Here is a 13,870-nt window from a genome sequence, read left to right as displayed (position 1 = left end):
CACACACACACCGGCCCCGCATTGCACACGGCTCCACACCCTCACCTCCAGCAGAGCAAGAGCACACGTGCCTGCACGCAGACCAAACAGTGTTGGGACCCTCTGTGCACCCGACAGGGTTCCCCTCATCCACCCACTGCGATGCTGACCGTCTCATCAACCCCATGATTTTCAGGTAACATCCCAAACAGGTGGGCCATCCTGGTGAAGGCGGAGACTTTTGTCCTGGAACCCAAAAATACCTTCAGCTGGAAACCCTCTGAAAGGTAAATCAGTTTGCCATTGCCTATTGGACAAGATGGGCAGCTAAAGCCTTTTAAGAGTTCCTGGTGATGCCAGGCCCTTTGAGACAGCTTCCCAGGGCATGAATGCAAGACTTGGCCAGATGCCACGAGCCCACCCACTCTTTCCAAAACAGAGCCACGTGGAGACCCCCAACACAAACTCACCAACCCCTCTCAGTACCACACGCTAGGCGGGCACCATCTTGTCCTCTAGAACTAGGATGAAAGGTCACAGGATACAGGGCAGAATGAGGGCCTCCTCCCTAACCATCTCTGGGGCCTGTCAGGCTGGGGGCTTCCCACAGGCTCCTGGTCACCCTGGGCTTCCTTCACCGACCCAGCAGAGACCCTGGGGCCACGAGGGAGCAGGAGGCCCGGGGGCAGCTGCCCCAGTGCTCGCTTCCATGTGTTCACGCTCGGGGGCCCCTGCTGCTCTCCCTCCTGCCCTCCTCCAGTCTTCTGAGTCCTCTCCATTTCCCCAACTGACTGTGCCTAAGGCGGGCACAGCTCCCCTTGCAGCCTGCTGCCTGTCTCACAGCCCTTTCTCCTCCTGCTGCCAGGAGCCGCTCAGCTCGTCCTTTGGCTTCCTCTGTTCCTGGATGGCTTTGGGAGGGGTTCACTGCAGCGGAATTTGTGCTGGGCTGAAAGCAGGCAGAGGAGGAGTCCAGAGCCAAGTAGCCAGGGCTCCCAGGTGGAGGGGCTCTAACCTGGAACACCCAGGAAGCCGGCCCTCCCTTCCTTCCTCCTGGCCTCCCTCCCACTCTCCTTCTGCCAGGGACCAGGCTGGAGTGACCGCACTGCAGCAGCCGCTGCCCGCCTACCTTGCGGCACGCTCCCTGGTACAGGCAACCGTGCGCTCCAGGTCTTCAGACTTTAGCTCCCACACCACATCCTTTGCTCCGCCACCTTTCTCCTCCAGGCTGGCCTCTCCTTTTCTCCTTAACAACCTTTCGAGCCTCTCCTGGAGGCCACCCCAGCAGCCTGCTCTACCAGCCGCCCAGAACTCTGGCTCCCTGCAACTTTCTCACACATTCTGTTCCCGGCAAAGCCAGGTCCCAGGCCTCTGCCTTTCACCTCTCAACTTCATCACCTCCTTCCTCACTCTTCCTCCTCATTCTTACTTTTGTCCTTCCCTTTCCATGTGCATCACCCCCTCCCCTCCTCTGGCTATGGGGACTTAGAACTCATTCCCTTCCTCAGGGGCTCCAGGACTCAGGGGCTCCGGAAATGTCACATCCCCAATAACCGCCCTGAGATGACAGCTCTGGTCTGAAGCTGAGAGGTAAGTTATGTCCAGTTACGCAGACCAGGGGCTGCAGACTGGTGGCCCATGAACTGAATCAGGCCTGGAGATGTATTTTATTTGACCAACACAGAGTTTTTAAAAGCGAAATCTCAGCACCTCTAGGCTGGGCCTGTGCAATCCAGCTCCTGACTCTGTGGCTCTTACCACCTCTGTCCAGCCTCCTCGGCTCTCCTGCTGACCTTCCCCGCGGGGTCCTGGAGGCACCTGTCCTCATGACCCCTGCAGCCTCGCCCATCTCCCTCCTAGAAGACAGCTCCCAGGCCTACACAGAATGTTCCTTCTTCTTCTCCTGTCCCAGGTCATCCTCCTCTGGTTTCCCACCCTCTCCACAGCTCCCCTGCGCCCAGACCCCAAGCATCTGCCTCTGCCATCATGCCCCTGCGGGGTTTGGTGTCCAAGCCCTCTCTGGTTCCCAGCTCTATGTTTCTGCCCTCCCCTCCCCTGCCCCGCCCCGCCCCAGCTTCTTCCTTATTTCCCTGGCACCTGGATTCCTGGGGCAGGATCTGGAGGCTGGAACTGAGGCCTGGCACTGGGAAGCTATGCCCATGACCGTGTCCCAGTGCTGCTGCCGTGCTTCCTGCTGGGGGCATGGTGGGCCTTGATGGACCACTGCACCACAACTCTGCAGGAAGAGGGTGCAACAGGAAGGGCATCTTCTTAGCTGCTTATGCAACTGGTCCTTAACTAGTTCTGCTGACAGGGCTGGGACTCAAGTGTCAAAGTGGAGATGGACAGTGGATCACACAGCTCTCTATCATAAAGGAGCATCACTGTAGCAAAGCCCCTCGTATTGAGGGCTAAATAGAGTGCTACAGTACAAATAAAAATTGAAGAAAAACTTGGCCCCAGTTTTTCCAAATTATGGAATGAGGAATCCTCAACTCAGCCCTATAACAGTTGCCCAGTGGCCCAATGACCACATCAACGATTGGCCTGATGGTCCCAGGGACAGGGTGTCCAGTCTGTCTGTGACTGCAGGCCACACTGTGTGGGCCTTCCTCTGTTTCCTGCTCTTGACCTCAGAGCCCATTTACCAAGGAAGAGACACAAGTAGGCACAAACACACACAAATCTACACACCCTGAAGATATCAACCTCTGTTGCCCATAAACCATCATGAATGTATTCAAGCTGCACCTTCAGAGCACCGAAACAACGGGAAGAAAAACATTTCAACAACCTGCTCAACGGGAGAAAAACATTTCAACCCAGTAGTTCAGTGGTAGGCAGATAAACCCACAGTGATTTAATTTTAAACCCATTCAATACTTTACCTGTTACTGGGCACTGTTGTGAGTCACTGTCCCACATCCCTCAGATCTATCAGAGGCCCTTCTCTCTTCTCTAGGCTCACCCACGTGGCTGGATGAGTGGCACTGGACATAGCTGCTCCTGTACCTGTTTCCCCAGCATGAACGCAAGGAACTCCCCCTTGGAGAATCCGACCTAGGGGAGGGCCGGTGGAGGGAGTGGGGGTGAGGTGAAACAGCAGGGATTCAGGGAAGTGGCAGGCCAGGTTCACACCCTATACTACATTCTTTTAAAGAACAGGAAGTGAGAAAGGAATTCTTTCCAGTATACAGTTTCCTCTTAAATATAAGAATGCCAACTCCAGGTAGCAACAAGGAAGGGCTAAGGACGGACCCGAACTTTAAGAGGTGATGTTTCAGAGCAGCTGGAGTTGGAGATCTAGGGAGCTGGGGACAGAAAACGAAGCCCCTGGTTTAAGGCACTCCTTTGTGGACTCAGAGGGAGAGAGTGCAGGCTAGGAAGGGTGGGAAGTGGGAAGGTTGGTTCATCTTCCATACCAGTTACTACTATAGCTATTCTTTCTATGCAGGCATAACGTTCTTGTCCACAAACACACCATCACATATACAACCACACTGTCCCACATACTGGAACAAGCCCACTTCCCAACTGTTCCCTAGCACCCCAGCTTCCAATGGTGCCTCCAGTACCCTGGGTCTATTTTTGCACAATAATTCCCTCCAACATGCACACAAAGCCATTGCTCCATCTCACTTCCTCCCGAATATTCCCTTTACTAGGCACCCTGTCTCCCTTCTCCAGGGGCTCCTCCTGTCTGGTCCATCTCCACTTGGCTAATTCCCCCCGTGGCCCCTGTATTGAACTGTTGTGTTGTCCATTTCCCTGTGACAAGGGCTCTGGTTACAGAGTTATTGATTGGTTTTCATGCAGACAGATGGGCCCTTCCGAGCTCCCATCGAAATCCCTGGCTGTATGGGCTGATTGTTGCCTCTCGGGGTGTAGGATTGCACTGGAGACCACCCTCCATGCAAGCTCCTTTGCCCAGACTGTGGACGGTAATAAATGGAGGCAGCCTGAGCGATAATAAAAGCAATTGAGTAGGTTACCTGTGCAGACACAAGATTTATGCCTCTTCATATTTGATGTGATTGTTTTATTGAGTTCTCAGAATAGTTGGGACACACTTTATTTATTTAGGGTTCCCCCTCTAGTTTCCTCTTTGAATCACCCTCCAACATGCACCTGGAGCTTTTGTTACGGACAACCCCTCCTATCTCCCTCTTTCCTAGAGTTGCCAGCGGAGGTAAGAACTCAGGGCAACCAGCCATCACTCTCACCTGAAAGCCATCTTGTGGCCTGACCTCCCACTCGAAGCCTGCCCACAGGGAAACAGTTAGACCAATACAACTGCTGGCCAAGACATCTAAAATAACTGAGTGAACAAAGATGGCTTTTCAGGGGGACAACTCCAGCTCCTTTAAAGAAATAAGAGTGCCAGCAGTCGTGACTATTTCACGTGTTATTCTAATGAGGGGAAGGCTCGTTAGAAGAAGGAGACGTTCTCTGGGGAAGGACAGGTGGGCAAGGGTCTTCCGACAGAAACTGGTGCATCTGTCCACCAGAGGTGGCCTGATCCAGAAGACCAAGGGGCACACAAAGCAAGTCCTTTATTCTTATTTTTCCCATTCCTCTGTGGGGAGAGGCCTTCTTCTTAACCTACCAACTTGCCTTGGCTCTTGGCCATGAGACCAACAGCCCTGACCACCAAACAAGTGCAAGGGTACGGAAATGTAGTGGGCAATGCAGCCTCTCTGGTCCAGCTTTGTGCCAAACCAGGTCTGTCCAAGAGTCAAATATGCGATGTTCTAGAACCTGAGTCTCAGAAAGAGAGACACAGACCCCAGCCCTGAACGTGTCTTCAGCATTCCCTTGGCTGGGATAAGTGGCTCCCAGCTTCCTTGGAAAGACCTCTGAATGAACAGCTAGACCACCTGTCACCCCAGTGCCAGATTCTGACGAAGACCTGCAGATGACATGAGATGGAACTGTTTAACAGCCCTGGGGCTGGTGCCTTCTTGAAGCCAGTGTTGCCACCACTAGGAGAGTACATATGCTCACTTATAAGCCAAACAGGTTAAGGAAGGGTGTGGGTAGCAGGTGATTGGTGGGAAATTGACTCTGGGAGGGTCCACTTGAAAGATCTAGGAGCTGGGAGTGCCCTGGTCCCACATAGTATAGCGCCGGCTGAGAAAGCTAAAAGATGGATGGCCTTCTTGTCAGCTCAGTCCAAGACAGTACCCTCAGGGGGATCTTCAGGAACACTCGACTCCCGCTGGAGTCTGCGCCTGTGACTTCAAAGGAGCTACATTCCCTTCCCAGAGCAACAGCCAAACCTGAAGACGGCATATAATCAGGAAAATCCTTCCTGCCTAGCCAATTGCTCAGCAACGTAACTAGGTAAGTGACTGTTAGCAGGGTGGGTCCCCCTCCACCTCCTCCCTCTCTGGGCCATTTCCCACATGAGCTTTCAGTCTCAAGTCACCTGTTTATAAACAACCCCCCCACACCCCCGCCCACACACACAGCAGCAGTGTTTAAGCACAAGCTGAAGAGCTGGCAACTCCACACTCAACAATCAGTAACCCAAAATTGAGAGCCATTCAGATAAATTCCGCATGCTAAACAATCCAGTCCAGCCTCTGGATGTTTGATGGTGGTTTCTGGGAGTGAGGGTGAGATTGGGAGGCCTACCTCACCTACTCCATTGGCTCAGAGAGGTACTACTATGAGGATCTGCCAATGGAGAAGGAAGGTTGGATGTCCAAGCCTTTATCACAACAGGATCAGAAAAAGCCAAAACCATTTTTAAAGCAGGAAAAGCAATTTAGTTTATAACCATAATAGCGTATTTCAAGTGCAGAGACAGCATCTGTTTGGGGGAGGAGAAGATGAAAACCCTTGCGATTTGGCTCACGTGGATAAGCACGTGTGGACTTCCTTTCTTGCCAACAGCCAATACAGACCACATCCTTGATTGTGAGTATTATAAAGTGCCCAACACAAGTGGCACCTCACCCACAGTAAAGGTCTAAACTCGAGAACCACGTTCCCCAACACACCATACTTTCTACACAGAACATCTCCAGGTTCTTCCTACAGGGAGTGAGAATTCACAAAGTTCCTGGCATCAGCAGTACCAGCAGAAATCCCACTTTTAGCAGCCTTTAGGGTGAAGCAACGCATCTCAGATAAACCGTCCCCTTCAGAGCAAAGCATCTGGAGGTATAATGCTAAGGGCATCGGGCCCAGATGCATCCCCCCAGCCCTGATTCAGCAGCATACCAGGAAGCCCCCAGAATTCTTTCCCACATATGAATCATAATGCAAAATCAAGAAAACTCTGACCAAGCCTTGCTTATAAAGCCAGCCAGGAAGCCTCGCTGCAAACCCAGGGCTGGCTGCCCATACTGCCAGCGGCTTCCCCGTTCTCCTCCCACACCCTTGCCATTCCAGCAACACCTGCCCACAGATGGCTATTGTTCCACACCCAAAGGTAGCCTCTGTGTCCCTCAGGTGTTCGCGCTCTGTGTTGAGCAAATTCTGCTGCTGTCAGAGCTGTTAAACCGAGGTCATTCTCCCACTCTCATCCCACTAGCAGCTCACTCTTCTACTTTCTCCCAGTTCTGGGGAGTGCACCTCAAGGCCTCTGGAGCTTGGTCCTGGGGTCACCCGTCCCCTGTTCTCCGTGGCTTTTCAGGATGAGAGCATTCCCAAACTTTTGCATAAGCCAGCTTCCCAAAACATCTCAGCCAGTGAAGGATATAGTGGGGACAGGGGGGAAGAAGGGGTTCTAGGCAAGGGGTGCTGCCACCACACCTGCACTGACTGTCCCAATCTTCCATGCCCCCAAAGCGAAGCACATTGCTTTGACCAAACATATCTTGAGCACCTCCAAAGGCTTGCAAATCCTATCACAACAAGATTGTTCCAGAACACCAGCACCCAGTCCCAGCAACACTGCTCCTCAGCAGGGCTTCTCTCTTCCCAAGACCCCAGTTCAAACCCACTCCCCAGACCAGCAACCAGCCTAGAGGTTGAGAGGAGACATTGCTTTGTCCCCTTCCCACTCCTGCCTGAGCCCCAGAGCTTCCCCAGCCTCCTCCACTGACTTTTAAATGCGAAAGATTCATTCCTCTCCCAATGCAGATGGTGGTGGAGGGGGGAGGGCCCAGTCTTTCTCCAGCTCCTTTGGAAGGTGTCTGAATGTCAAACTGCTATGCTCTCAATACCTAGCTGAGCCAGGCCCAGGGAGCTGGAGGGTTTTCGGAGGGTGTATAATTAGCTGATCAGTATTATGTTACCCTGTTCATAACTGAATAACCATTTTAATACAGATGGCACACAGTGGGATAATTTCTGGGGTCGCCTCGCAGTACGTTACAGCACGAGTGTGGCAGAGGGAATCTTCTTTAGCCAAGGTACATTCTACCAGCTAATTTTACCTGCTGTTTTCAGGATGATTTGGGATAATTCCATATCATTTGCAAAATATTAAAAAAAAAAAAAAAGAACCTTGATACGTGATGCCAGTTTCAGAAAAAGGCACCAGCTGAATTATTAGTTGCTCTGATAATGAGCCTATGAAGAGTGTAAAGAAAAACACAGGTATGAAACTCTCAGCCTTCTTCTCATTTGGGGATTTGCCTTAAAATGCAAGGGGCAGGGGTTGAAAAGCTGGCCAAGGCTGTCTGGAATTTGCACAGGGTCTCTGCTGATGTCAGGTTGCGCAGTTCTGTGATGGGAAAGCCATCCTGGGTCCCCATCTCCAAGTGCCCCTGTTATGTGCTATACCTGCCACATGTATACACTGGCCTGGGTGGGGTGGTACATATGTGGTGTGCACGTGTCCTGGAGAGCACACTGTAGTGGCTCGAAGATTGGGAGACTACCTTGTGTTACTGTGTGTTGAGCTGACTCCAGCCTGAGTTGTCACCCTGTGCCTGAACCTGTCATCAGTGTAGCCTCAGGCCTGGACACAGGGACTCTAGGTGGTTGGAGGCACCTCCTGAGGTTCAGCCTCAGGGTCCAGAGTTCTCCATCCTGACTTGGCATCCCATTCCTTGTCTAGCTTCTCTGCTCCCTGCCAGTGGGTGGCTGGTCGTTGGTGTTTGCTCTACAGGCCTGGATACTGGTGCTAGTAGGCCAGAAATTTGTGTGGAGCTGGCTAGCAAGGCCTGGGCTCCCAGGAAGGCCACCTTTATAGGAGTCAGCAGAGATGATGGGGTGGGGGGTGGGGAGGTGGGGAGCCAGAACAGGTGGCTGCCCCGGGGGAAGAGAGCATGCCTTTAGAAAGGGAAGTCTGTTTAGAGGCGGTGAATAGGACACTGGTCATTTTAAAGGCTTCGGCTGTGGGCTGTGATTGTCTCTAGATACTGACTGAGGCGCGTAGTCTTGGAGTCTTAATTACCACAAACACTTGGATTCATTTCCAGGATGCCAGCGGGAGAAGCCTGGCAGGGAATACCCAGTCCTGAGCTGGAGACAGCCCTGTCTGTCTGTCTGTCTCTCTGCCTCCCAGGTCCCCTCTCCCTGCCCAAAGGACCTGGGGGCCTAGGAGCAAGGGCACGCAGAGGCTGGAGGAAGAACGGAGCTGGAGCTGGGAGAAACTCTGGTGCTCGGGAGCTGGGAGCTGGAGCCCCACCCTGCAGCCCAGCGTGGCTTACTCACCTGTTGATGGAAGAGACGCTGGGCACTGTGTCGTTGTCACAGATGCCCTCCGCCAGAAGCCGGTCCCGGATCTCCCAGGCAAACATAGTTGGGTTCTGTCGCTTGTATTCAGCAATCTTGTCCACAACTTTGGGTGTTGCCACTTTTGGCTTGGAGCCGCCGATCACTCCAGGTTTGATGCTGCCGGTCTCGTAGTACCTGCGCGGGGAAAGCCAGCAGGGTCAGTGAGAAGCAGGCGGTGGCAGAGAGTGGGGACTGCAGGCTCCGAAGCCGCCGCTGAGCCACTCTCCCGCCAGAGGCGGTGGTGCAGAGGGAAAAGACCCAGCCTGTCTGAGCGGGCATCCAGAGCCACTCGGCTAAGGCAGGGATACATCAGAGGGTGAGGGCAGGGACAACAGGGACGCTCTCTCCCGGAAGGTGGTCGTACCAAAGGCTGTGCGCCCAGCAGCTGCAATAGGCGACCGGGGTGTGGAAGCCTGGCCTTTCATTTGAGAAGAGCGGGAGGAACGGCACTTGGAGGCCTCCCGCCCATTCCCACTGAGCACAGGGCCCCTGTGGGAACCAGGACTAACCTTGCACCTCTCAAGCTGATTCTTCTCTTCTCCGGGCACCCATCTTTACCTTCACCCTATTCCTCCAACCCTCCCTTCCAAAGAGAAGAGCTGTCCTTCCGTTTCTGAAGACAGGAATCCGGCTCTCTCCCAGGGAGGACGCTGGAGCCTGGCAAGCGCGCTGGACTGCGCTTCTGGGGCCGCAGTCACCACCTGCGTGCCCTTGCCAAAAGGAGCCGCTCTCCAGATAGCCCCAGTCAGGGATCTCCCACGCCCGCTAGCGACTTGCACTTTTAGCCAAGCCCTTGGCTGGAGACCCAGGGCTGTCCAGCCCGTGAAGCAGACGGGGGCATCTCCCAGGGGCGGCTCCGCGACCCTCACCTGCCCAGGATTTTGCTGACACAGCCGTGGCTGACCCGCAGCTGCCGGGAGATGTCGCAGGGCCGCACGCCCTGGTGGGCCAGCTCCACGATGCGCTGCCTCACCACGTCGGGCAGGGGCCTGCCGTTCACAAACACCCCCCCGAGCTGGTTCACACCCCCGTGCCCTGCTGGGGAGAGACAAGAAAAAGACACAACACCCCACACACAGCAGGGACCGGCCATTAGTCAGGGCCCGCGCGCGGCCCAGGATGTGCGAAGGGAGCAGGCAGGGCGGAAGGGCATGTTCCTGGGCTCGCGGGCGAACTGCAGCCGCCGACCACAACGCAGAGGATTAGGGACCGGGAGCCGCGGGGCTGGAGAGACGCGGAAGTGCAGAGGCTGGGCGGAGGGCTGGGAAAGGACGCGCGACTGGAAAACCGGTACGACGCCAGGGAGAAAGTGACGATGGGATGGGCAGCGGGGCAAGAGCGGGGAAAAGGGGAAGAAGGGGAGAAAAACAGCCAAGTGGGAATTAACGCCGGCAGGAAAGAACGTAGGCAAGAGAGGGCCGGGCGGAGGACGGTGCGGAATCCCGCCTGAGCCACAGGCGAGAGGGAGTTGTCGGAGCGTGCTTGAAAGTGGATGATTTTGGGGTGTTGGATAGGAGAGGAGCTAAGTCCCTTACATTCTTCCCTTTGCTCCCTACCTCTTTCCTTGTATTTATTTGGAATTGGAGTCTTCCTACATCTTTCCCCGTGTTTTTGTTGTGATTTTTTTTTTTTTTGGACGGGGAGTTTTTCTTTCCTTTATGTTTTCTATCTTTAGGTATTTGGGGAGCCATAACCCCCCCCCCCCCCCGCCTAGGGTTTAAAGTTCAAAGAAAGCCAACTGAAGGAGGGAAGGGGCTAGGCTGAAGAGGCCAGGGCTCAGAGTCTGCTGCGCTCCGAGACAGGGAGGCAGTGGAGAGCGGCGAGGTGCCCGCTAGCAACCACAGAATGCAAACTGCTTGGGTTCATCCGCGTGCCGCGCTGCGCCAGGCTGGGGACCCACCGCCTCACCCAGGACGCATTGTACAGGTCGCCTAGGTGGGCTCAAGGTTCACAGGGCACCCTGTGCAACCAGCCTCAGCCAGCTCACATCCCTCTGACCTTTTAGACCTCCGCGGCCACTCAGGAAAGGGGACAGCAAGGGCGTTTGCTCTCCTGGGCAAGAGGAGGCTGCTGGGTCTCCAACTGCTGCTGCAGGCGCCCAACCTCGGAGCCATAGTGGTCGCCGGATGCCAGGCCTGAAGGCGCTGCCTGGCGCCCCATTCTCCCTGACTCACAGCAGTCTAGAAATCCTGCACCCAGAGCCATCAACACGCAGTCGCAGTTACTGAACAATCCAAGCAGAGAGTGGTAGCGGCAGAGTCCGACCTGACCGGACCAACATCCTGCAGCCCTGTCCTGCTAGCCTCTGGCGACTTTCGGAGAAAGCGGGGACACCTGCACCCGGCTCGCTGCTCTCCCGTCCCCTTCTTGGGGGGCCGAGAATAGGGGCCGGCTAAACCTCTGGGGACAGGCCTCGGATCTCCAGGCTGGGGGAAGCCGAAGCCTCCTATCCTACCCCTCACCCATGCTAGGCTCCCTACCTTCAGCCCCACTCCTCACCCTCCCCTCCCTCCAAACCCGACCATCAATAATTTAGGCCCCGGGAGAACTCGCGTTACCGGTATGAAAAGGCGGCAGCTGCGGGCAGATTAAAGATGAATAATTCAGCCTCCCCGGGCTCCGGGCCCAGCCCCTCGACCCCAATCTAAGGGGTCGGGAAAGAAAGGGGGTACGGCGGAAGTCCAGGGCTGGGGCCGAGGGCCGGTGCTGAGTCGGGCCTAGACTGCGCCACCGCCGCCGCCGCCGCCGACTCTGGCTGCCGCTGCCGGCCGGCTAGCCCGCGCCTCGGTCTCGCCCTTCCTTCGACCACCTTCGACTCGCCTTGCTCCCCTTTGGGCTTCAAAGTGGTACCCAGTGGGCGGCCAGGACTCGGCAAATCCCCCGCGGAATCGGCGAGAGAGGAGAGAAAGAGCAGAGGCTGCGGGGCCAGGAGGCCGGCTGGCTGGGCGAAGACGGTGTGGTACCCGGTTCCACCCCCTCCGAAAAGGAGACAGGGTTTCAGGCTCGGCTCGCACAAACCGGCGGCAGCCGGAGGTCTCTGGCTCGGATTTCCTGTGTATGCTTGGAAATTATTTAGGGAAGTATATTTTATCCCAGGAGTACTTTTTAAAGCATACATATACATATATATGCTAAATAAATGTTTAGAGAAAAATGCAGCTCTCCCTCCCTCCTGGGCTCTCTTGTCCAAAGCACAGATCCAAGCCAGCTCTAAAAAGTTTCCGTGAAAAGTTACAAATCATTCTTGATTGATTATTAATCTACAGAAAAGTTTTCTATTTAGAATCTATTTACCTTTGGAGGGAAAAAAGCCTGCAAAAAAAAAATATCTGAATTGTTTTCCAAGCTAAATAGACATAGGACAAGAATTAGATAAATTCAAATTTAATTTAAATAGTCCTCCTTTCCTATTTTAAATTTATTTTCTCCCCTTCTTTTTTTCCTGTAACATTTCTTTTTCTGTTTTCTTGCTCTTCTTTCTTAGCCCTGGTTTGGGTTTCTCTCTCCTTTCTCCCCAGCTTTGGCATTTGCCTTCCTTTTGTTCTTCCCACCTCCTTTTCTCCCTCTTTTCTGATCCCCTGGCCAGGTTACTGGCTGGATTATCCTTACTAGCGATTGGGAGACTGGCAAAGAGCCTCTAGAACTAGAAGCAGAGCAAAGCTTTGGGACCACCTGGAAGGCTTTTCTGTGTGATATCGCTGACTTCGATTTCTCCTTGGAACCCCTCTTTGTTTTTAGAGCATCTCCCCAGGAAAGGCAGAGAAAGATGACCACCACATCCGGCCAATCTCAGACTCCCAACTCCAGGACACCAGAGGGGAAGTAGGATGGAAGGCAAGAAAGAAAAGAAGAGGAAGGAAGGATTTCAAACCAGCCCACATGAAGCCTTGCCTGGGCTGGTAGGGCCAGGAGAAGCTGGGAGCTGAGGGTCAGAAGGGGGCACCCCGCCCCCAGGCTCTTCTGCCTGATTGTCCTGACACTGAGGCTGCCTGTGTGGGGAGTCTTCTCCTAGACAACCACACTCTTAAGTTCGAGAAAGATACAGATGAGAGGAGGAAGGATGGGGGTGGGGGGCAAACAGAAAATAAGTAAACATAACACAAAACCCTAAAAACTGCCTGCCCATTAGTCTCCCAGCCCCAGGCAAGAGGGTGGCCAGGGGAACGGTGGCTGGAGCCAGGGTCATAGGCTGTGGATCCACTATTTAAGAAGAAGCAGGTGGAAGGAAAGAAGAAAGGATGGGCACCAGGGAGGTAGGAAGGCAGGTAGTAGGAGAAATATGAGTGACATAAGGCAGAAGGAAGAGAAGGGTCTTTAGATAAACCGAGAAATGGGAGAAAGAGGAAGAACGAAAAGGGGGGACCAGGAGAAGCCAGGGTGCCCTCCAAGATGGGATCTGAGCATAAGGGGCCAGAGCCGCCTCAGGACAGGACTGGACTGAGTAGTGTGGGACGGGGAGCCCCGAGCTGGGACAGGAGCCGGGCGCCGGTACTCACGGTGCATCGCGGAGAAGGGGTCTGCTTTGCAGTGCATATCCATGGGGAGGCAGAGGAGCGGGAGCAGCGCGGCCGCCGCCGCCGTGTCGCCTCTCAAACTCAACTTCAGGACTTGAGGAGAAAAGGGAGGGACGGTGGGGGAGGGAGGGTGAGTGGGCGCCCGGCTGCGACCCGGCGCTCGAGAGCGGGGGGCTCTGCGCTGCGCTCCCCGCGGGGACTCCTCCCGGGCCGATCGGAGCTCGCACCCGCAGCGGCCGCAACTTCCCACCGTCGGGGCGCGGGGCTGAGCGGTCAGCAGAACGGCCCCGGGGCGGCAGGCCGGGCCGGGGGGACCTGGGGGCGCATGGCGCGCGCGGCAGCCGCGGCCAGGGCTGAGACTGGGCGGGGAGACGGCTCGCTCAGCTCCCCTGGAACCCGGTCATCCAGAGGCGGCAGTCGGGAGTGGGCGAGGAGCAGGGGCGGCCCGAGGGCGCTGGGCGGGGAGCTGGGCCGCTCCAAGTGCCGGTGAGTTGAAGAAGTTGGCAAAGAAGTAGCAATCCTCGGGATGTCCGAGCCGGCGCCTTCGGGAGGGGAGAGCGCGAGCCGGGCCCCCGCCCCCGGAAAAGGCTGGCGCGCGCCGCCGCGGCCGAAGGGCCGGGAGGGAGGGAGGGAGCCGAACGACGCGGGCAGCACTGGACTGGCCCCAGGTGGGTTGTGTTTGCGTGAAGACTCGGCCGCAGACT

The 13,870-nt window shown here is 55.3% G+C and overlaps 1 protein-coding gene across 6 annotated transcripts in view; it reads right to left on the bottom strand.

Moving 5' to 3' along the window:
- The window catches only part of PAX2 (paired box 2), a 76,479-nt gene extending 63,250 nt beyond the window's left edge, over window positions 1–13,229 (bottom strand). For 4 of the 6 annotated variants that reach the window (XM_061163131.1, XM_061163132.1, XM_061163133.1 and 1 more), the window contains exons 1-3: window positions 13,149–13,205; window positions 9,522–9,690; window positions 8,590–8,787 (exon numbers count right to left, since the gene is read on the bottom strand). In XM_061163131.1, the coding sequence (XP_061019114.1) occupies window positions 8,590–8,787; window positions 9,522–9,690; window positions 13,149–13,191 (410 nt within the window). In that variant the 5' untranslated portion in view covers window positions 13,192–13,205. Of the gene's footprint in view, window positions 1–8,589; window positions 8,788–9,521; window positions 9,691–13,148 lie in introns of all 6 variants that reach the window. The other 2 variants (XM_061163136.1, XM_061163135.1) reach the window with 2 other exon arrangements.
- Window positions 13,230–13,870: the final 641 nt, after the last annotated feature.

Source organism: Dama dama, chromosome 15, assembly GCF_033118175.1.
Source record: "Dama dama isolate Ldn47 chromosome 15, ASM3311817v1, whole genome shotgun sequence".
Lineage (NCBI taxonomy): Eukaryota > Metazoa > Chordata > Mammalia > Artiodactyla > Cervidae > Dama > Dama dama.
The sequence above is the reverse complement of the archived record's forward strand: the minus strand, read 5'-3'. Positions and strand labels throughout refer to the sequence as shown.